General features: G+C 39.5%; 1 protein-coding gene across 2 annotated transcripts in view; it reads left to right on the top strand.

Moving 5' to 3' along the window:
* The window catches only part of ctdp1 (CTD (carboxy-terminal domain, RNA polymerase II, polypeptide A) phosphatase, subunit 1), an 80,313-nt gene that overhangs the window by 16,275 nt on the left and 38,640 nt on the right, over positions 1–25,398 (top strand). For both annotated transcript variants that reach the window (XM_044171483.1, XM_044171484.1), the window contains exons 9-12: positions 540–681; positions 838–1,068; positions 5,126–5,279; positions 23,785–24,017. In XM_044171483.1, the coding sequence (XP_044027418.1) occupies positions 540–681; positions 838–1,068; positions 5,126–5,279; positions 23,785–24,017 (760 nt within the window). The remainder of the gene's footprint in view (positions 1–539; positions 682–837; positions 1,069–5,125; positions 5,280–23,784; positions 24,018–25,398) is intronic.

Here is a 25,398-nt window from a genome sequence, read left to right as displayed (position 1 = left end):
ACATTTAAATTGTAATGGAAAATTGAGATAAATTTATTACTGTGCAGTTATTAACTTCAGGCTCAAGCAGCACAACACAAAGCAGGCACTGCATACTGTACACCAACTGAACAGGATATGTGCCCGAACAGTGGTAGTCAATATGTGAACCAGCACATTTGATTGTTAGCCATGCATGGCTAAATAACCTGGGGTTAATGAGCTTCTAGACTTTCTTTGTGTCAGACATCAATAAGTCTTATTCAAGCAGAAACACTACTCTCTGTGGATTTAACCAAACAAAACATGGCTTTTTCGATTTCTAAGAAAACTATTGAGTTGGCAGAAAAGTGAAAAGACAGTGAGTCCAAAAGACAATCATTCTAATATTATTGACCAAGCAATTATTTTTTTTCTTTTCTCTTCCAGGAAATAATGTCTGATCATTGATCTGACTTATTCAGCAGACCCAGAGTGTGTGTATTTGCTAATAGCTTTTGATTGTAAGGTCAAAACCGTTTCCCAGTTTCACCTTTATTGCTTTCATTCCTGTCACCCAGGCACCGAGAAGGTCCGTCAGGCACAAGGCTGCAACCACCTCTATGTTGTCAACCCCGACTGGCTGTGGAGCTGTCTGGAGCGCTGGGAGAGGGTGGAGGAGCAGCTGTACCCACTAAAGGAGGACTATTCCAAGACGCCAAGGTGAAGGAGCTGTTGATCTTACTGGCCATCCCAAACATAGTAGATGTGAACTGATAACTTACAAAATACAGATATTGCTAACATATTGACTACAATACATCAAAATCTTTCCTGAAGATGATACCAAATCTGGTATCTTTTTCTTGTCTGTTGAAGGAGCAACAGTCCAGCAGCATTCCCTGACAATCTGGGCTCCATGCAGAAGCCTATTTTACACCCAGCTGCCATCCACTACAGACCTTCACCTCCAGCCCCTGAGGTTCGGACCTACGACCCCGTCACAGGGAAGCTGATCCGCAGGGGCCCTCAGGTGTCACGGCCACCACCCTACCTTCAGGCGTCAGGGTCTTTATTGCTCTCTGATCACAGAGAGCAGTCTTGTCTCAGGTGAGAACAGAATTGGAGCAGCGCAATATATTGATGCAATGATAAAAAACTAGATGTAGAAGGATCTGGACAAACACCTGTATTAGATAAGGGGGCTTCTGTGCTCTTAACTTGTGCAGCCGTCAAACACCAGGAAGTTCATATATGCTAATGTTACTTTTTTTATGGAAAAGTCATGGAACTTGAAAATAGTGTTTTCCAGGCCTGGAAAAGTTTTGGGGAAAAAAGTGAAACCCCAAAGGGTTTTGGAAAAGCCATGGCAGTGTATCCCCAATATGCATTCAACAGTGACGCTGCTAAATGATTAGCACCGCTACTATATAAAAATCTCCCCAAGTGCAATAAACTCTCTCTCTACTTTGAGCAGCCAGAGTCAGGGACAAACGAGGATTATAAATCGAACATCCCCAGACATTGCCACCGTTTAGCAGTCTGTTATTGGTTATTGGTTGTTCAAAAGCACAGTTGGCGGCATTGTGGGTGTATTGGGGGTGGTCCCAGGCTAGAAACATCAGTAGCAAATATCGGATCAAATTCAGCATTTACAAGTGAAGACTGACCTGATGATCACAGGTATAGTAGTGCCACAGTAACAGGCATCCATTGTACGTCGTGGCCTACGCATGGACAAATATACTGGATGCCATGGCTTTGAAAAGACCACGCAAAATGTGGGTTGTGTGGGAAAATATTCAGCATTTGGAACGAACGAAAGGCGGCGCTGTGTGAGGATTCACCGTGGATTTCTCATGTTTACAACATGAGTGCACTGTCCACTGAAATAATTCAACTAACCTGTGCGTCAGCAGACAGATAATGAGCTATTTTATTCATTATTTCATGATTTGGGGCTTCAGCTGTGTGCTAGGAAATTCGTCTCTCTTTCTCTTTGATACACGTGCACTTTTTTTCTTCTTCTATATAATCTAGCATAAAATAGCTTATCAATAGCCCAGTGAGAATGATATTAGCGGAACAAAGAATATATTTTTGTTTAGAAGGCTATAGCTTCTATCTGTACAGTGCTGTGATCTGCCTTTAATAAGACCATAGTTAAATATTGTCGAATAAGACGCAACTCAGACAGCAACAGACGAATCAAGCCCAAAACCAACAACTATATAATTATCACAAAATATGATAAATGATGTCAAATGTGCATAGATAGTTAATTATATCCAGATCAGGTCAGCAAAAATAGTGGAGGCACACTCGAGCCGCGAGCGCACAGACGCGTCAGACGCACACTCGTTCAATGACCAGGCTACTGCGGTGTGCAAAACATCTTCCACCCCTCACTCACCACAGCCAGGAGACCTGCTACGGTGCACCTCTTCTCTGTCGCCAAACAAACATTAATGTATCCAAAAAGGAGGCACGAACAGCAACAGACATACTTTTACTGAGCAGTGTTTTCCAGCTATTGTATGTTTTAGTTCTTTCAGTTGTTGATATATTCAATTCAAACTTTATTTCAGACTCACAAAAGGGTCCATAGCAAGAAAAATAAAATACACAAGATGAAACCACAACAGTTCATCAGTGAATTTAAGAACGAGTTCATATGTAGGCTATCTCGCCAATGTTTTCTGAGCCTGGATGAGTACCGAGAGCAGCTCTTTCTAGGGCTGGTTAAAGCCTCTGTGATGCTGTTCTGCTACTCATCCAAGCGACACATAAAATTGTACATCAGATGTCTCAGAAGTGCCTCACATGAAGGGACACCAGATAACACAAACAGTTGACTGGCACTCTGCCATCTAGGAACCTGAAGCTACCTCATCGCATCATCAGTAAGCCACTATAAGCCTCCGCATACTCCTTTTCCTGTAGCTGCACCAAAGATGAGCTATACACATAGGTGTGCAGAAAGCTCTAAATAATGAACATTTTACATTGACAGAGCATATACTACACTTACAAAGCAACAACAGATTTCCATCCTTGTTAGCAGGATTCTTTCCAGCAATTTGGAGAGAATACCGGCAAGGGCAAAAGGTCTATAATTATCCATGCTGTCTACCAGCCTTGTCCTTAATGGCAGGCACTAACAATTGGCCGTATACTTTTTTTGTTTTCAATCAAACTGTTGTTTCTGTCATTAATTTGTAGTATGCAAGGTATACTGTATACTAGGACTGGGTGATATGATTGAGAACAATATCACAACATTAATAATAATATTTTTCCAATATCTATAGGTGAAATGGTGTCCTTTCCTCGTCTTAAAGAGTCGCTCAATTTAGTATTGCATCTCCGTAATGTTAGGGAACTTGTCAGAGATAGATTAGAGAAGAATTGGCACAGTTGACACAGCAGAGTCTAAGGGCACTTTCACACCTGTAGTTTGGTTCATTTGGTCTGAACCAAGGAAAAAACTTATTCTGGTGCTGGTATTAATGACTATGTTAATGTTCTCTGGTTTTTAAAAGTCTCAGCCCGGTTGTCTGGTCCACCAGCCCAAATGAACCGCACTAAACGAGCAAAAGCAACCGACACAGGTGATCTGTGAAAGCACCCTAATATATCCTGACTTTTAGCCCATAGTATGGGTCAAGCTGCAACACACTTCTACACAACTACACGTCCTATAATGCAAATTGATAGCATTTTTTTGTTTGATCCCCCCTGCCTAGTAAATGCCCATGTCTTTTAAACTTCACATGTAGTCTCCACAAGCCCAAGCTGTGATAACCCTGATGACATCACAAAGCTCCCCTAGAGCCACATGAGACATTATACGACAGTTTCAAAGATGGGTAAACTGGTAATTGATTGGATAATTGGTGGAGTGCCACTTTAAAGGCTACATTACAGTTAAGGGAATCATTTTCTATTGTCAAAAGAATTGTGATGTTAATATTTCTCAGCCCTTGACAGTATTCACATTTTCTGTTCTGCAGCGTCTTCAGCTATCAGCTGATGCACAATAAACCCCCCAAACAAACCTTTTATTGTATGGATTGTTTATATCAGTTGGTGGCATGGGAAACCTGTCAACCACAGAGTGGTAGCTCCCAGACAAGCCTCCAAGCTTTTGTTGTATTTTTATTTTTTATCTGCATGTTGGGTCGAAAATAAAAGCACAATAAAATTCAGGCTGCTTAATTCTACTAGGAGGGAAAGTCTCTCTTCAACAGTGTAAAATACTAATCTTAAAAAATGTTTTCTACTCATCTTGTCATATAAATATTTGATTTTCCAGTCATGTCCTTGTTTAATTTCCACCTACATTTTGACAAGAATGATGTGGCAGGTTCAAGAAAAGCGTCACAGTCCCTCCAAGTCACCTCTGTGAACTCCATTTGTCATTCATCTGTCAGTCACAGATGAAGAGGGTATCCTCTGTATGTTTATTTATTTGTCTCTTTACTGGACATTCACGGTGGCATAAAATGTTGTGAATTGAATATGTCTATGATGATACTCTAATTAATAATCGCAAGCAAAAAATTGGCCCACATAATTCATGGATTAGAGGCACTGTGGAGTTTTTTGTGGAGTTGCATGAACTTGGATTTAATCATCAAAGAAGATCTGTTCGATTAAGCACCGCCAAGTGGAAGTATGGAAACTTCCTCTTCCCACTTGCATAAGATTTACATCAAATGGGCCCTCATTATAGATAGGAAGCCTCTCATCGTTGGTTTCCAGCCTCAGCCTTCACTCTTTCACCCTCAAATATACTCTACATTTGCAAATTGTGTTGTGAAAAATGTGCTGATTATGTACAGTGCTTGCAAATGAATGCAGTTCCTGTGAAGATTTACTGTAACACAAGAATGCATTTAAAAGTAGAACAAGCAAACCAGCAAAAAAAGCTAACAGCTTTCTTTGTTTTGAAAAACAGAAAAAGAAAAAAGTAATTATTTACTTCTTCATAAGACTATGCAAGGAAGTATTCATTTTAAGATACATAAGCAAGTTTCTTTATTGACTCACTTAATGACAGATTTGTCCGTTTAATCAATTTAATTTATCAGTTGATGCTTAAGTGGCATAAAGTACGATTTCAGACATAATGTAGTATGGTTTTTGTTTTGTTATTGTACCTCAGGGGAACTTCAAAGAGTCAGCAAGATGGTGTGGCAGGGTCCAGCCAAGACAACGAGCAGCCAGGACCGTCTCGTCGGAAACGGCAGCCGAGCATGTCAGAAAGTATGCCTCTATACACACTTTGCAAGGAGGATCTAGACAGCATGGACAAAGAGGTAAGAAATGGGGGAAACCATTACTGCTATCTTAAGTCTTTCACTAGTAAACCACTGGAAGGCTGACCAAGGTTAGAGGCCGGTTGCTATACAGCGACATCTGCTTTATAAGGTTAGCGTTATGGATATTTGTGCGGTCGGGCGGCAAGGGTTTTCTCGTAAGGTTTTTGTGGTGTTGTTTCAGCTTGACTGCCATCATCTGTGCCTGTGTGCAGTTTGCCACATGGTCTAGTCTTGTCATTTGTTAGTACAACTGATGGATAAGTTGGCAGCACTTTGTTTTTATAGATCGGATCTCCTTGCATTGTCATGTATGAATGAGACTGTGTAGAGGTATGAATTGAAATTGCAATTTAATACAAATTATCATGCAGCTGTAGTAGACAGGTTTTGGCAAATGTTAATGACAGAAATAATGTACATTGAGATCTCTAAACAGCAGTGAAGCCATATCTTCTGATATTCAGTGCACATATCATGTCGGCCTACTTTCTGCATTTGCTATTTTTTGCCACCCTTGCAAGGCAGGTGAAGTGATTACTAATGTCTGAGAGCTCTGCACCTCCTGCTTGGATAATACTCTTTAATGGAGTCTGTATTCTGCTAATGCTTCAGCTGGGGAAGATGTGCAAAGTGGATCCTTGAGATCTGTCAAGAGACTCTCAGCAGGTGATTATTCTGCAGAAAGACGTTTGTGGGTTGTTCACATGGGACATGACATGTGACCAGCTATGTTTGAAGTGAGGTAAGGTGTTGACTAGTGGTAATTATTTTGTTTATTTTTCATATAATGGGGATATCTCATTGGAAAGCTGCATGGGTTACCACTCAAGTACTTTTATTTTTCCCTTGAAATCAGTATGTAACATTCTGTACTATAAAGTATATATATAAAGTACTCTGTGATTTTGAGTCTGATTTACCATGTATTGTAGCTATCTTAAAGCTGCACAAATCAATGTTTTTATATTAACAATGGAGGAAAAGCCAATGTGTAATGTGAAGTGGTCGCTGGTAGTAACAAATTAAAAGAGAATTATCATGCGACTCTGCAGTCCCCCTCAGCTCTGCGGAACTTTTTAGCATCTTTCAGCTCATTGTTTTGGTTTTACAGCCAGTGGAATTATTGTGTTGTTTGTTGGTGGTAAACAATATATTCACAATACAGCAATGTATATGCAGCTTTTTTTAAAGATGTCATTTTATTTTTTAAGTTAATTTACATTTTTTTTTTTTTTTTTTTTCTGTATCCAGTGGTTCAGGACGAATACATTTACTGCATAGGGGAGTAATACGTATTGACTGTTGATGGAGCTAATGTGCTGTAAACTGTTACTGTAAGTCTAGCAATGTGCCAGTGAAGCAGAAGCAGGAAAAGTTTCACAAAAAGCCTTTGCAGATGTTTTTTGGGGTTGGATGACTTTATATTAAGGATGCAAACAATGAATATGGGTGTGAAACAATGAATATAAAGGAAAAAACTTGTTTTTATTTTACAAAGAAACAATCAAGAACAAGATTCCTCTTCTTTTATGACAAAGTAGCGTTGTGGCTTTCTCTCCTTAAACTTTTAGATCGAACACAGGTTATAGATCTTGCAAGGGAATGGGACTTTATTTAGTTAAATTCGATGATCTGGACGTCAGTGTGATTGGTCATGCTTTAAATGATGAACGTACTCTTGTTGCTGGGATTCAAAACTGTCTGCTGTTATTAATTCAGTTGAATTCTGAACTTCAGTAACTCTATAGCTGCAGACGACAGCTCAGTCTGAGAACTGCTGTGCCATGTGTTTCTGGAAATAGACTTTTTTTCCTTCTTTCTCCTACACTTACATGTTTTGAAGAAGATGTGCGGCTGCATCCCATACCCTCTAAAAATCACTGACCTAGAGTAGGGCTGAAACAATTCCTGGAGTAACTCAATATACTACGAACTTTCGGCGCATCCCTGCTCTGCTCAATGTACCGCGGACATCCACGTAGAGCCGTTGCAACACACCACACACACAATAATAGTGAGGCGTGCACAAAAGCTGTTTTCCTGCGGTAATGAGAATACACAAATTAGGCTATTAGTATGATACGGAAAAATGGAAGATCTGACTTTAATTTCATTCTAACAAAACCCTGTTTAGGTGCTTAGCTTGCATACTTGGACAAGCAAGGCATATATTCAAACAATGTTTCACTTTTAACATCAAAGAGAAAATGCTTTAAAGATGAAGATTTGACAATGTGTTAACGCTAACGTTACCCAACACCATAGCTTCCAGGACCAGCTTCCACACGGTGGGGAAATACTATGCTATCATGAACAGGGCCTTTTTTAATTTAACCTGTAATGCCACAAAATAATGTAGTGAGAAATGCTCCTTGGCCTTGGAGATAACGCTACACTACTACACTACTAAGCTAGTTAGCCGAACATGCTAACTTGTTAGAGCAGATAAACTCACTGTTTGATCCATTCCTTGCCATTTTGTTCTTGTACTTTTGGTTTTTGAAAGGCTAAAAAAAGACACCACCCTCCAAACTCTGTAAATGCTGAGTGTCGCTCTTACTACAGCCCCATGCAAACCTCCTCAATATGCTGAGAAACTGAAAAGCAAAAGTCTGTGTTTGTGTCTATTAGACATCATGACGACTGCAGCAGGAAGCAAACTGAAAATTGTGTTTCCATTAATCTGGAAATGGTACATTATGTCAGCGGTCGGTTCAGGCCTTTTATATGATTGTGTCTGAGCTGGGGTGGTTAGACTGAAAAAGGTTTTCTCTGTCCCCTTTCTTGGATAATATGGGGTATTTTAAAAGGAGAGAATGTGGTATTTGAAAAGCATATTCTACATGGATATTTGAATTGATGCAAATGTTAACAATATGCTGTGAACTTTGGAAATGGAATGGATTTGTCCCCACTTATAATATTTGAAATTATGGAGGTCTCCTAACTGTATAAGGGTTAGCGTCTTATGAAGATGTGCCAAATCATGATGACTTGATGCCACTAATGTGGTAATTATTCTTCTTCTGTGAACCCCTACAGAGATCAGATCTATTTACCCCCTAAGATCACACTCACTATAGTAGGAAGTTGCCAGAGCTACTACATTTTCATTTGTCTCATCTTGGAACCACAAAGGTCTTCCCTTTTAGTGCCACTGCACTGTGCTTTTATGTTTTTGTTAAGGCCAACCTCTTGCTAATGTAGCATTATCATAGTTGACGATCGAGTTGGTTAATGAGGTGTTCAGTGCTCACACCGGCATTGTTCCCAAAAAACCAGCAGCACTTATTTTGTTAATGTGACATTTAGAATGCTTGAGCATAAAGCTGAGTGAAGTTCACTGGTGAGTGGAGAAGATTTGAACATGTTTTGTCCCATCTGGTTGTTACATAAAAAGGCACTGACCCCTCTATTGGTTCAGGCAAAGCTCATTTCTTTCATTTTGAAGGCTTAAAAATACTTTCAATGTCGTAATATATTCAAAATGAAAATGTCAGGCATATTTTCAGGCGCTCCTTTTGAATGTACCCATTGTTAGTAGATTTATGCATGGGCCTGAAAAAACTGACCTGAATGAACCCAAGTGGTACAGACAACCTGAGACCAGAAACTGACCAAAGACCAGAGACTATAGGTTTACTTTATTTAATCTATTGGTTATTAGTAAACATATCAAACATATTTATGAATATTCCTAAAATTGTTAATATTATCAACATTATTAATATGGATTAATAATTACAGGGCACCACCCTGTGATCAGGGACCAATAACCAAATGGGAAAAACAGTCTGTCCACCTAACAATGCTGATATATAATGTTCTATCTTACATTAAAAAGGGGGACAGTAAAGGGTGAATCTGAGCACTGACCATCGCAAACAGCTGTTATCACAACACGTACACACAATAACCACAGGCAACTGCTCTTTAAAAGATACAATAGCCTAAGGCACAAGAAACCTCAAATGCTTTATCACACAGTAACCCGGCAGCAGACTTTCGTTCCACTGCCGTGTTACTGGACTTTTGGTCACAGTTATTAGCTCCCACTGCGGCTAAAGCTAACACAGTTAAATGGCCCAATGGCGTGGTACCGATACAAATGGAACGTGCTAAACACATTGAAAAACACACAGCAATTAGGACACGGCGGTCCGTCACTCTCCGAAATAAGCAAAGTACAATTCACAACAATGAAGCTTAGATGAAATAACAGACAGTTATAAAATCTATCTCTGCCCAGGCACAAGCCTCTTACTTGAAAATGCTCGTGGTTAGCGATTGTATGTATAAGTCCATTTGGGTTACCTGGGAAAGTTATCCCGAGCTTGGATGCTGACAGAGCCGGGTTAGGCGGCTCCAATGGCGGCTCCAATGGCAAAACTGTTCCTTCAAGTGGCAGCAAAGGGAAGCAGTGGTCGACGTCGGTGGGGAGAGAGAGAGGCTCAGTGGTGGTCTTGCTCTCTGTGAAGAAAACGGTCAGTCTGTGTCTTGCTTCTGCAGGTACGGGATCGTTATGGGGAATAAACGATCAGGATCCAAAAGCATGTTCAGCACGGTGTTTAGATTCAACTGAGATCTCGCGTTGGCTTCCACTGGGATCTTAGTCAGTCCTACACCTAGGTGTGAATTAATGGCTGTGGGTACTTGGTGCCGTTCTACTGTCTGTCCTTTGTTTCTCAGTCGAGCCTCTTAGTGAAGGCTTTAACTTTTCCAGGAAGGCCTGTCTTTGTCTCTCACACGTGGTGAGGCGAGGCGTGGCCCAACACCTCTTCCCTAGGAACATTGCATGTCTGTTGTCAACACATGACATGCATTGACGCAAACAAGTGCCACAGTCAAAGAGAGACTATTACATCTTTGCACAACTGTAAAACTGCACTGAAAACACGAAAGAAAACCAAAGTCAGATTTAAACTAACACATATTACAACATCTATGTAAAGCCATAACTGCTATCTATGTAAAGCCTGCTAGAGATGGAAAATGCATGTCACATGAAGCAATGCTACTAGCTGACAGCTATGCTAGCCAACAATTAACTCAGTTTTATACTTAATTTGCAGCAAAATAAAAACAGCAGAAAATAAAATTGACAGAAAGAAAAAGAGCAATATGACTGGGAGTCAGTAGTTTAGTACACAAATTTCTATCGAAACACTATTTTAAATGCACTCAAACTGAGGACAGAACAGTGATGAAACACTTTCAACAACATACTCTACTAGTGATAAATGTTGATCACACCGACCCACTCGACAATGTCATCTTATTTATCACTCTATTCATGCTCATATCACATCACAGTACACCAAACAGAACAAGGTGAAACTGCTTAAAAATGTGGTACAAATCTTTGGGGCTGATAGTACCCTTTTACAGCAGCAGGCCCAAACATGTACATTATTATGTACATCCGTATTTCCAGTGTATAGATAAAAAAAGATAAGTGGCTAAGCCTTAAGGGGCCTGTTACAGGGTAAAGTATGTGTGAAATTGAACACGGTTCATAAATTTGTCATTTTGAGACGCTTACCACCACCAAGGCTAAGGAATTTCTCTCACCCTATCATAATTTGGAAGTAGGACTATTTACTTCTTGCAAGCATAACTAAATCATTGTCCAACATCTTTTGTACTGTAGAAAAGTAAAGAAAATGACTCGAAGGAAGGGTATTTCAAATGTCATCCTCCTCGGACTGCCTTAGCTAAAGGGCAGCCTGTGACGTTCTTAAACACTAAATCTTCAGGGCAAAGGGAAAGAGCCAGTCTTAATTGGCTGGAGCAAGGTACACATCTGATTCAGGTAGACAGCCTCACATTTAAATGTCACCAGTGGTTACATGGTGGTATGTGTCAGTTTACCTGGAGCAACATGTGCAGAATTGCCCAGCAAAGAATCACAGCAGTGTACCAACTGGGTGACCTTTCTTTGAAATTGCTGTTCCCTTGGTGGCTGTGTGATGACTGGGACTGGCTGGCTTCTCTTTCATTCACTGCTTTCATTAACACCATAATGCACCATACGGACTATCAGTCCTTTGTTAGATATTTTTAGTCAGGACAGGTTGCCCTGTGTAGTAATCTACTCTAGGACTGTCATTGTATCAAAAACTCCAGTTGGAACAAATTAGAATTAACGCATCATTCAAGTCATTTGAACACGATTTTTCCATCTATGGTGTTTAAATCCAAAATGCTTCCACACATTACTACTCAGATGGTTTGTTGTCATGATTATTTGGTCAGCACAACATGACAACATGGCATACAATGGGTCAGATGGACATATTTAATATTTAACCAACCTTCACTGTACGTAACCTTAACCAACTGTTTTAGTGGCCTATTCCCAGCCATACCTCATCTGTACAGAAGTTGCAATGCACAAGAAACCTGATGACTGTGCCCCGTCTTCAGGGAGACATTGAGACTCAACCATATGGGCAGGCAAACCAAAACAATTAACTAAAAACAGCTGATAGCTCCAGACTGTGGTGATTATAAACCAGTGGGATTAGCAGTGCTAACCCTTGCACATTATAGGGAGTAATTTAATGAAATATTCATATCAAAAGTACTGCCTAAGGAAGCGTTTAAAGAAATCTTTGTTTCTTTTAGATGTGAACCATGTAAGGCTGTAGCTCTCTTCCCAGTTAAACAAAAATGTCACCCTCCGATACACTTACAGTGTGGCCTCAGATGATCTATGATGAGTCTTATCCCTTACTTAAAAGACAACATTGCCTTGTGGGTGTACTGCGTTTTGGGCGATAGCTTCTTTTATGGTGGTATTATCCCTCTTTATTTGCATTTAACAAGGGTACCAAGGAATGTGTAGAAACAAAACTAAAACTTATAATAGACAGTGTTTAAGATTGCTGATAAATATATTGATAGGAAACTCTAAGCAATAGGAATATGGCAATAATGAAAAATAAGAATAATGGCCAACAAACAAGAAGATGTGTGGTAAATATACTGTATGTAATAATAATGTAAATGTAATTCTATTTTGGTCTCCACCAACTCCCGGGGAATTAAACTTTAACGTTGTGGGCCATAAAACTAAAGCATTTAGCAGAAAGATGCTGAAAGAGTTAGGTGATAATTCTGTATGTTCATCACTGCAAGCGACCTCTTTCATGTTGCATTTGACCCATTGTTCGTACAAAACGTTAAGGGCAGCATTAAAGGAGCATTGTGTAGGATTTAGTGTCTTCTAGTGGTGAAATTGTAGATTGCAACCATTTGAATAGTTCTCGCCTCAACCTCCTCTTCCTTGCGTGTGGGAGGAACTACAGTGGTGGCGAAAAACATGAAAGGTCCTATCTAGAGCCAGTGTTTGGTTTGTCCGTCCTGGGCTACTGTAGAAACATGGCGGCCTCCGTGGAATGGGACCCGCGACCTATGTAGATAAAAATGATTCTTATTTTCAGGTGACTATACACTAATGAAAATGTCTGCCAGTTGCTCCTCAAGCAGTCAAACTCATTGGTATTTCCTGGAGTGGGCAGATTGTTACATTAAGGGCATCCAACTATACAAATGCAAGATAAAGAACAGTATGATTTCAGCAAGCACTCAATTACATTCTTCAACAAATAAACATTACCTTAAAACCAGAAAACACTTTTTTGTATTTTTTACTTACCAAGTGAAAAATCTTTATTTCTGCTGTAACTCTGGCAAAACTGATCAGATTGGGCTGATTCGGCTGTAGACTCAGTGGCGTACTTGGTGTCTTGAGGCACCGCGGTGAGGAGACGTGGAGGCCGAGCCGGTCCCGAGGAATTTCATATCTATGGTCATCCTCCCAAAGTTACAAGGAAACTGGTGTCTACAGCTACAACTGAAGCGGCATCACATGGTCACATGGATGTATAAAGAGAACTGAACTTCATGGCATGTTCCAGACTTCTTCAACTGTCCCCCTAATACTTTCGTCCAGGCCCTAACGACAAGGCGCAGCTCCCGAATGGAGTTTGAGGGTTGTTGGGTTTTTTTCTGCAACTAACCGACCAATAAAAACCTGGTCGACTAAGACGCTTCTCATCGACTAATGGTTTGGTCTATTAGGGGGCACCCTAGTTTCATGAAATTTGTCACAGAGCTCACTGCGTGGCAGGGTTGTCTGCTCTCTCCATCTTGATTTGTAGTGTTGTCATAACTCTCAATGAACTATCTACCATTATAAAAAGTAAAAATAGCCCTTTTCTCACATTTAACATTTTCTCTGCATTTCTGTTCATTAAAAGTAAAAGTCACACACACAAAAAAACCCATTCTGATGAAAGGAACAATAGAGCTTTTTCACGACAGACATTTTGACTTGTTGTAGCAGGAGAAGCATTGGTGATTAGGGCTGCAGCTATCGATTATTTTAGCAATCGAGTATTCTACTGATTATTCCATCGATTAATCGAGTAATCGGATAAGAAATACATAAACTTTATTAAAGAGCAATAGTAAATATGCAAAAGAGAAAATAAGACAGGTCTTTTAAAATTTACAACTAATTTGTTTCCTTTTTTAGAAAAATCTACATTTTTATTGCTTAAATTACAATACAATAAGATTATGTGTCAAACTAAACCCATTTAGTGCATTTACGTGCCATATTACATTCTGGGTTTTTAAAAGAAAAAAATTCTGAAATGCAAAAACATACACCTTTTGCTTTAAAAAAGGTGTATATATACTTAACTTTCAGAACTACAAGTTTCAGCCTAACTACAGCTCAGGCATAACGTAAGCCTTTACTGTCTTCTCTGTGGCATTTGTAGGAGGCACAGGACAGGAGTGGACAGGAGCTGTAACTATCATGATGATAACATGAATGAAGCTCAGGCTTTCACAAATTGACTGCAGCATTTAATTTTCTGTGGTTAATATCTTGAACAAAACCTAGCTAACTTAGGGACATCATAACTAGCCATCATGTTGATTTACATTGTTAACGAGCCATTACATATAGCCGTAATTAATGTACCCTACATTCTTTATTAGTCTTTATACACCTTATGTCGGGTCCGCTCTGTGGACTGGAGGCATAGACTGTAACGTTATGCTCTCTGCTGAGTCGTGCTATTGTGGTAGGCTAGTTCAGTTTTACAATAGACACACTGTACAGAGTTTTCATGGACACTTTGTTGCTTTCTCTGGCCTGTCTCTTCTCTGTGCCCCTCTCTATTTTCTCTCTCTTCCTTCTTTTTGTAATCCGCGCTGTCAACAAGTTCAACTAAATGGAACGCGGTCATATATAATGTTATTAATTAGACCTGTGCTTTTACTGCCATGACATGCCAAAATGTCTGCTGTGAAAAGGTCTATTGAGGGATATGAATTTGCTTGGCTCGCCATTAGTTTAGTCTGCATTCCCTGCCTGTACAGCACCAAGTCAGTAATCCAATATTGGGTTCTTGCACCATTTCAGTTTTAAAATAGGGCATTTAAACAAGCATTTTTAGGAGTTAAAACACAAATCACTCTATTTGTAGAACTGAGTGTGAATGTAAAATCGGCTGGATGCTGGAATTAACATTTTAACTGCCTTTATTTCTGTAGGACAGTGGATTCATCAACACCTTTCAACTGTTCTGGCTCACAAAATGACAAATGAAATTCTGTTAGTTTAGGCTACATGAGTGAATGAGAAGTGAATGATTATTATACAGAGTAATGTGAAGATTTGGATACGGGTCAGTGTTGGTGTGACACCATGGGGGCTCTTAGAGACGTGGCTCATTAAGGCTGGGATCATAGGAGATCTAACAGTGTCATCAGTCACAGTGATCCCAGCTCTCCCTCCACCTGCAAGTATTGATCTCCCACATCCTTGGAGAGATATAATTCTTGGGATTTACTGGTGAGGACGAGGTTCTGCATGAGTCTGCAGAATATAGAGGCTTATTAGGGAATGTTTGTCATATTATTAAGATGGATATGGCATGGCAGATTGCTTTTTTTTTTCTGTATGTGTAATGTTCTGATAGTGCAGTAGTATTTTGCAGCTTCTGTAAGGTGATGGCCAAGTACTTCTTCAACTTAATCCCCCTAAAATCTTCTGACTTTACAATCAGGCATGATGATGTTTGTATTCCAGCCAGGTTGGGTCCCAGGAGGAGTGTTTTGGCTGGTGTTGTACCCTGCCATGGGTACCAAAAGAGTCAAGAAATCCAGTGTGCAGTATATGAAAGCCTTGATTGCTCTGGGGCAACAGACTTGCAATTACAGCTTTTACGTGAAGAGTTGCAGCAGTCCCAAGAGCTTCCACAGATATAAAATAACACATGGTTCGAAGGATTTCACTCAGCTAATGAAGAAGTTTCTGTAGATTTAAAAGCTACATTATTTATTTATTTATTTTTAAGCAGTGAGGCTCCTTCTCAGCTGACCACGCTGCCCTGGCCTGATAAGAGTGCTGTTTGTCAACTTGACATTTCACAGACAGTATCAACACAAAGGCCCGAGCTCTGATAAGATGTGAAGGCTATGAATTGTAGAAATGCCAGGTAGATAATTGCATTGGATTTGCGTGGAGTCCACAGAGATTAAACATGGCAACTGATGCTTTTTATGGGCCTTGCAGAGCAGATAAGCAGTAGAGGTTATGATGTGACCATGTAATGTTATTTGGACTGTACCGTGCCTGATCGGATGGTTTCAGATGGGTTTTTTTTCCATCAATATGTTTGGAACCAGAACTCTTGCAACAGTGGGTTTTGACAGGGCTGAAAGCAGTCGTCACATAAACTAAAGAGTGCTTTTTAATAGTTACTGCAGGCTGTAATGAGGGGCTGAAGCAGTCAGTCGATGAATTGATATGTCAGTCGACAGGAAAGCAATCAACAACAATTTTAATAATTTATCAATTGTTTCAGTCATTCATGACGCAAAAGCATAAAACTTTCCCCAGTTCCAGCTTCCCAGATGTTAGAATTTGCTGCGTTTTTTAGTTTCATATTTTTGCAAAATAAATATTTTTGTGTTTTGGACTGTTGATCAGACAAAACAAGCAATTTGAAGACGTCAGCTTGTGCTTTGAGAGCTTGTGATGGAAATCTTTGAACAGATGAATGGTTCCGTGACTGAGGGCGGGCCCTCCTGCCAGGGGAGCGCAGAGTCATTGGGTGGTGGGGGGTGGAGTAAAAGTAAAATTTAATAAAACTGTTTCACAACAAACTAGGGCTGCAACTACTAATTATTTTCATTATCAATAAATAAACCTGTTAATTATTTTCTCTGAAAATTGTTTTGTCTGAAAATAATGAAAAATGTGCATCACAATTTCCTGAAACCCAAGGTTACATCCTCAAACAGTAAAACTTCTGGCAGTTTTTGCAAAGTTGAACTTCAATAATATAATGTTATTTCAACAAGATTCCACTTGTCTCCTTTTGCTACTATTTTCCTATTTCTTTTGTATTGTTACAATAAATGTACATGTTGGGGGAGGCCTGAAACCCTTTTTGGCCTGATAGTTTGGCAACCACCTAATTAGGACTGCAACCAACAATTATTTTCATTATTGGTCAATGAGTCCATTATTTTCTTGATTAAGTGTTTGTTCCATAAAATGTCATGACTTAAACAATCAATAGCCCAAAATGCAACATTAAAGGTGAAATCTGTCGCCTGAAAATGTGCATGCATTTATTTCACTGAGTTTCATAGCCACAGATTAAAAAGCAGTGATATCAGACTAGTTCTACAGGTCAGGTGCAGTCAGCTGTCATGCCGACACAACCAGCAAATTATGTCTTCCAGACAAGCCACTCCATCTTCCAAACCAGACTCCATCGTCTGTCCCTAAAGCTGGAGCACTATGAATATTCTCTCTGCTCCGGTTTCCATTTGCACACAGTCCTTGGCAGCCTGACAGAAATATCATCAGTCAGACATCTGACTGTGGCAAGATGTCCAGTTTTGGTCCTTGCTCAAAAAAAATTTGCATCCATTCTGCTAGAGTAATTTGGTCAGGACATTTTTCTGAACCAGACAGATTCAGAAAAATAAATCATTGATATAAAAGCTCTGAAATCTGAAGTCTCTGAATGAACTCTGAAGTATTTCATGTTTGAGACTGTTCCATTCCAAAGTAATGTTTTCAGTTCAGCATTATGTAACTACCCTTGACTAACCTCAGCTGCAGTGTAGCACGTCTTTCTGAGATGACGGTGAAAAGAAGCCAGCATCTTCCTGTTCGCAGAGCCGCTTAAGAATTCTTGCTCTGAAAAGATTGTTGTATACTCCACATTTGATTGCTTCCTTCATGTAGGCAGCAGTGGAATAAAGTAATGTGAATTCTGGTTGCGATTGTTCCCATCAGAATGGGACTTGCCCTTGACTCAATAGCTGTATGTCATTCGACCTTTTGATTAACAACACCGGTGAATATAGTTATGAGCAGGGTGGCTTTGGAGGCTTCTTTGTGCTCCTGTTTCATCGGTCTCACAATTTTTTACTTCCTACTTAACTTTTCTTTTGTGGGTTGATTTACTAGTAATGCCCAATGTCTACCTCTCCTCTTATACATTTGCATTCATTTCCTTTTCCCCTGGGCCTCAGGTGAGCTTTTATCTATAAGTGCAAAGCCCTTTAAAATAAATACAGCTTATTATTATCCTCTTCTGAGCCCACATTAAATGACCCATCAATGCTCTTAGTCCATTCAGCAATCAACTGTCTGCCCTATTACCACCTCTGACTACCTTTCATTTTGGCAGGGAATAAAGCTTGTATAAACCCCCTTCAGTGGGAATTGGATATGTAAATTTCTCCCTGTGCAGTCTTCAGTCTGGTGAAGCTCCTTGTACAATAACCCAGCGCAAACAGAAATTGGTCAGGACAATGACCGTTGATTGACTGGCTGCATGGAAATGTGTCAAGCTCTCACTGTAGGTTCCTGCCTCACTTATTCTGCTGCTGATTTTTACTTATTTATTCATTCTTTTTTTTTTTTTTAATTAGACCTGAGGTGAACCTGTGCTCTTCAAAAACTTTATCCTTTGCTTGCCTGACAGTTTTTTACTTGGCTAACTTTATTGCAGGTGAAGCTCTGAGGTGTTTACTGTATGCAGCTGATTGCTATGTCAGCTGGCAATAACTACTATATATGTGCTTTTCAGAACAGTGTTAATTTTGGCACCTTATTTTGATCTAGTTTTAGTCAGTCCTCTTGTGTTTTATTCATTTCAGTCATATTTAGTTTGATTTTTATTTTAGTCTAGTCAACACTAAAGACATCCAGTAAAAATTAAAGTCATTTTTGTCACACATTTTTACTCACTTTTCAGTCATCTTGCCCAAACTCTGGCTGTTTGAACAGAGCAGTTCATTCTTGATCACTCTACATTATAGAGTGTTACAGGGGTGACGTATTTTTATAGGCCAACCTGGAAGTTAGCATCGCCCTGGTTCCCTCGACAAAAAGCCAGTGGGATTTTTCCGTTGGATTTTGGATGATTACAGAAAATAAGCTCTGTGGCCAACAAATGTTTATGACAATTACAAGTTTTGTTCACCAAGACAATCTTCACAAATGACACCATGGCTGTAAAGGCAGACTAGTGAGTAGATGAGTTTTCGTGTTTGGCATGTTGACGTTGAATGTCCCCGACAACCTCTGTAGTCTCATTTAGATGGAAAAGCTCCAAAATTCAAGAATGCATATATACTGAGGTATTTTATGTCATAGAACAAAATGTGAAAATCTCTTACGCTTGTGTTAACCACAGACCTTATTTCAGACATCTAACCAAAAACCCCATTTTAAAAAACCCATTGACTTCGAGACAAAGGAACCGGAAGTGCTAAAATGCTAACTCATTTCCTGGTTTTAGGACTCATTCCTGCAACACTATTACAGCTAACTGTTCTTTCCACTTCAGAGCAGTGTGATCATTCAGGGGCTGTGTTCACTCATTTGTTAGCTGTCTGGGTTTAGCTTGAGATAAGCAGCTAAAACATCGGATAACATTAGCAGTCATCAAGGGGACGATTTCAATGGTTGACCACCTACATTATTCCTGCGCTCTTTCCTTATGGTAGCATATAAACACAAAAGATTCTGCCAACTGAAAGTAACTTTAATGTGATAATGCAGCATTAATGAACAACTTAACACCCCTGAGCTCCAGTGGTTTACCTTCTCACCTTGCTGCAGTGATGTAGAAGTGTTGTCCAGTGTGTCAGTACACCGTGACATCACTATTGGGTGTGGTGTGAGGTGCAACAGGAGCACCCTTCTGACCAACCCCAACCACACCTGTCAGTGATGCTCTGACTCTGAAGACGTCATCTTCGGCTCTAGGAAATTATGTTGGGCATCTTCCCTATTTTCTGATATTTCATAGGCCAAACAATCCATCAAGAAAATATTCAGCAGATTAATCAATAATGAAAATAATCGTTAGTTACAGCCCTAACCCATACTCTTGTATGTAAAGTAAGACACTGATAGATAGAATAAAAAAATGTTAAGTACCATTTCATTCTGACACGTATGGCAATAAATCAGGATCAAATTAAAAACATCAATAAACGTTTAGGTTCCAACATGTCAAGGTGTAACAGTTATTAAGTACAGAGTAAGATGTTACAGATGGAACTTAATCAAAGCCCTATGTAATGGCCACTAGTTTTCTTCAAGTTCTCCTCAGATCTAGCTGAAACTCATTGCTCTAGGCAACAGCAGTTCACTGCCCCCACAGTAACAGCTACTCCTAATTGCTGGCTTTCATTTAAAATGAATGACTGTCGGCTTCTTTTGCTGCACATGAATCTTTCAGTGTGGGTAACACCTCAGGCCAGATTTGAGTCTGAAGTTAAAGTATCTATGTCCAGATTTCAGAAGTGAAATCTTAATAGCTTTGCTGGACAGGAAACAGCTAATCTGCTTTCATTTGGATTGATGTGTGTTTTGATGTGTCAATTCATGCCAGCCCCATTACATTCTGTTTTTTGTGCACACGATCAAACTGATGATGATGAATTCACATTTGCTGTTCCGTCCTCTACATCTCCTCCACAGGGTAGTTAGGGTTAGGGGTGTGTCATATCATATCGTTCACAATAATACGGGTATAATTTTTAATATGATAAAAAGAAATCATATCATGATAATGGCAACATTTCGGCTTGTTGACATAATGACGTCGTACTGTTATGCACAGCAACAACAAGCATGGCTGAAAGAGAAAGTAACATTGCTACTGGCTCCACGGTGGAGGAGTTGGTTCCAAAAAGGGGAGCTACCTCAGTAGTGGAAGTGGTTTGGTTACAAAAAATCAAGCAGTGTTTCCCACACACAAACACTTTTTTCGCCTGCCTCGCTTTTCCCACACTGAAGGGAAAAGCAAGGCAGATTAACGTAGTTTGTGAGTAAACACCACAATAAGGTGGAGGATTAAGTAGAAAGAAATTCACTAGAAATAGGGTAATGCATTATTTCAGATATTATATAAATAATAATTTCAATATATATATTTGTTATATCGTCAAGAATATCGTTATCGCATAATGTGTAGTGTTGGTTATGTACCGTTAGCAATTTAAGACATCGGTCCCTTTGAGAGGACCCGTTGTACTGAATTCCACTTGAAAACGAAAGCTAGGCTAACTAGCCTACACTCGGAAAATGGTGATTCCCAATAAACATTACTTTAAAAGATTATGTGTTATGTGTCAAAACTCACAACAACAGATAGTCCTGTAACCTCTGCACTTCATACTCGATCGTGATTGTAATTATGACACAGTAATGTACGGAGTTATGAAGTAACGTAAGGAGTGCTCAAATCACAGATGGGACTAAGCAATGGCTAACAACAACATTGGGCCCCAGCTGCCCATTGGAATTGAAGTGATATTTTTAGTGTGCGCCAGTGTACAGTAGCGACAGTGTCAGTCAGAACCAAAAAATATATTTTCATTAATAAAATGTGTGAATCGTACCATGCACCTGCTTATATGTCCATGTGTCATGGGTGTAAACCTGCTAATATTGATTTATATTAACCCTAACCCTGAAATGTTGACCACTGTTATATGGGCTTTCAATGTGCACTTTTTCTGTAGGCCAATGTGCTGTCTGAAAGCCAACCTATGTCCCTCTTTCATTTGTCTATGTCCAGCTCTCTTTTTATTTTCACTGTACTGACAGAAAAATAGACCTTCTTTTAAATCCTTAGCAGCTGCCATAAAGTCAAGGCCCAATAAATTCTCTGTTAGCGCTCATAGGAGATAGTGATGGGGAAAATGCCACAAGAAGAGAAACATTTTAGTGGGGAAAAAGGAATTTGTGTTGAGATGAAATCTTAAATTGTGTTGCTGACAAAACAAAACCCTTTTTGCTTCCTTATTTATATCTTACCCTGTAATTTGTTGGTGCCCTGAGGGGCCATTCTCATACATAAAATGTAATTGGAGGACAACCAACACTGACCTAACATGTTCAGAGTTTTTCCTTTTTTTTAATTTCCAGACGAGCCTTGCTTCAGGCACTCTTACCTTCTTACCTTTACCAAGGTACTCTTTGACTGTCCAAATAACCAACAACATGGTTCTAATTAGCCTAGCTTGATGCCAGTAATGATCCTGGCTCTAGCCCCAAGAGAATGTCCCCCCTGCATTAATCCCAGTTTTCCCTCAGCTACATGCTGCTAATGAGTCAGTAGACGAGAGGCTGCATATTTGCTGTGGCAATATTCACCTCAGATTTCCATTGATCTGATAGTTGTCACTTGGCTAACCTGCTCTAAAGGATCATTAACCTTGGAACATTATAAATTATGAGCTGCTCAAGGAATACAAGATTGATGAGCTTTATTTTTTTATAGCTGACAAGATTAACTTTTACCCTACCTCAAACATTATTTCATCTGCAGGGGGTGGACAAAATCTATCAAGCCCTGTTTATTGTATTATCTGTTACCATAGACCTGCAATAAAGACTTCCTTTGTGACTCATGTTTGGTTTTAGTTTAGACTTTAGAGTATCCGAGAGTTAATGATAACTCATGCATTATATTGTTCAGGTCATACTTGTTGCATTAATTGGAAAAACAACCCGCAAGTCACTTTCAGAGCTTGTCTGATAAACCAGCTCAGCTGATGCTGGCTTATCACACATATATCAGCATCGGCATATATGTCCGTTGATACTAATAAGAAATTGCAGTACAGACTTCCCAAAGATAGGTTTGAGCTGGTTTAGAAACAGTGATACCAGTACATAGTTTATCCACCAGAGAGCACTGACAAGTTTATTTTTCAACTGTAGAACATATCTTAGTCCCAAAACAAATTCAGGGCATCATCATCAAAAATGTTTGTTACGTTTTAATGTAGAAGAAAGAATATCTGCCAATAAAACTCTCAAATATCAATATCAGTACCGGCCTCCAAAACCCAAATCTGACAAATCTTTAATAACCAAATTTAAAGGATATTTAGCAAATATCCTTATTGGCAGTCTTGCCAAGAGTTGGGTGAGGAGATTGATACCGCTCTCATTTCTGTATATGAGACTTCCACCAGCAGCCGGTTAGCTTATCTTAGCACAAAGACTGGAAAAGGGCAAACAGCTAGCCTGGCTCCAAACATAACAAAGCTTGCTGTTTCCAGTTTTTGTGCTAAGCTAACCGGCTGCTGGCTGTAGCTTCATGTTTACCGCAAAGACACGATAGTGGTATCAATTTTGTCATTTAACTATCTGCAATAAAGCGAATAAGCTTATCATCCAAACTGTCAAACTATTCCTTTAAGGGATCAAACATTTTTATGTTATGTGTTTATGTAAAATTGTTGAATGATTTTATTTATTTATTTATTTATTTATTTTTTTTTTTGAAATCTCGAATATCATCGGTCAGTCTCCTGTTGGCCCCAAGTCTAATCACCTTCCAAGATTATAGTACAGCATGTAACCCAATTATTTCTAGAAGGAAAACCACTTTCCAGATATAATTAGATGCATAATTGGAATCTGCAGTGCATCAAGGGAACAGGCTAATACACGGTTCCTCTGCATGACACTTTAAGCAGACATTATTCATTAAATAGAACATTAATTAATAATTATTTCTATTTAATGATGTCCTACAAATAAAAGTTACGTCATGAAATTTCCCAAAAGCTAGCTATGTTAGAGTTTGGCTTTGATTTGGTGGATGTCTTATAGAAAATATTGAAAGGCCAAAACTAATTGGTGTTCAGTGGCAGGAGAGAAAGTAATTAATCTTACTTATCTGCACTTGCACTAGTCCATATGCAAAGTACTGGGATATTTTTGGCAGTTATGGCATATATGTATGCATGCTAAAAATGTTGATATGTAAACTACAAACAAAACTGAAAGTAGAGAGAGAGGAAGTGACTGATTGTTTTCCTGCGTGATACGCTGTAGTGGCACATAAGACCCATGACCTTGTCCTGTCCGAAGCTTAAAACATTATCTCACAGAAGCTCCTTTTTGTTTTTCTCATAAAAATAGGTGGACGATATCTTAGGTGAGGAGAGCGACAACGAAAGTGAGGGCAGAGGGAAGGAGAAGCCAGGCAATGAGGAGGAGGTGGAGGATGATGAAGAGGAGGAGGAGGAGGAGCAGCAGCAGCAGCTGGGAGCTGGACAGATAGCAGGAGGAGGGCCCAGGCCTCAGGCGCTGAGTGTGGAGGAGAGGATCCACACACCATCCAGTGAGGCCAGTCTGCCCAGTAGTGTACCAAGGTGAGACACAAAACTTCATTGCAAAATCTACCTTTATATCGTCATTTACTTCAGCCTTTTTTGGTATTCCCACTTTACTGATCCTTTTTGTGTCCTGACTGCTACTACTTCAGCAGCCCTTCTTAAGTAAAATGTGACACATGGATATCATATACAGTAACTCTTTCCCTCTTTCTCTCTGTCTCTCTTTAGCCTAAATATTTACTATTACTTGTTTCCTTTATCAGTTCCTCAGTGTTGGCACTCTCCTTTTTCACTGTTGATCCACTACATCTTGCGGAAACGCCTCCTGGTGAGAAGGATGTGTAACTTAAATTGCAGTTGCAAGAATCTAAATCCATTGTGAATCCTCGCAAATGGACTGTATATTTTCAGGTTTTACTTCTCTAATGACTATTGTCATAACACACCATCGGCGCAGCCTACTGAAGCCAGACGGTCTGGTCCGTTGCCATGCCGACAAATTTCAAACAGACAGCAGGCAGTCGAAGAGTTCTGAACATATGAGAGTCTCTTATTGCTGAAAGAGAGGGCCTGAGTTGAGCCGAGCTGTTAAATTCAGTGAGCATGTAATATTTGTCCGTGCATTTGAAAGTTTCCATAAATAGTAAAGTTCAGTAATGAATCTTTCTATGTTCCATGTTGGAATCCTCCTCTGTCAGGGTTTGGGCTTGCTGTTGTCATGTTTACAACAGCATAATGTCTTTAAATGTGACACACCTGACACCTGTGGTGGCTTTATAGAGGACAGATCTTTATCAGTGCTGTCTGTTTAGTGTTATCGGCAAGATAATGCAGTTGTGTTGCATTGTGAAGAGAAGTGAAATACAGAGTGGGTTGGTCATTGGGAAAATATATATTTTTTTAACTCCTATTATTTATTAATAAGCACAATGATATACTCCCATTCAATGTCTTGCTTGCTGCTGGTATATTTAATTTACAACATCTCGGACTATTCAACCGTCATCAGGTATATGGGCACATATACCTAATGAAGGTCTACAGACACATAGAAGAAGCTACACACACACACACACATAGAAGCTGCCTCAGTTATCCAATCACTGTTGAAAGAAACACCTTGAGCAAACACACACACATTGCCATCCAGGTTAGTAAGTGAAGGAAACATCATACTTAAGATTAGAAAATTGCACAAGGTCAAAATTGTCAATCATCGTCATAAGTCTTACAATGTTATCATACATTAAACATTACAGCAACATCCATATAGTGCCAAATATCCAAATGATATAAATGATATTGGGTACAACAGAGGTTCCCAAATTTATTTTGTCATGCCCCAACTTTGGAAGCTGAAAAACTTTCACAGCCTATTAAACTGATTCATTTTTATCAGCCAGCCATTTTTGCGAAT

The sequence above is a fragment of the Siniperca chuatsi genome, linkage group LG17 (assembly GCF_020085105.1).
Source record: "Siniperca chuatsi isolate FFG_IHB_CAS linkage group LG17, ASM2008510v1, whole genome shotgun sequence".
NCBI lineage: Eukaryota > Metazoa > Chordata > Actinopteri > Centrarchiformes > Sinipercidae > Siniperca > Siniperca chuatsi.
Note: the sequence above shows the minus strand (reverse complement) of the source record. Positions and strands in the feature narration are given on the sequence as shown.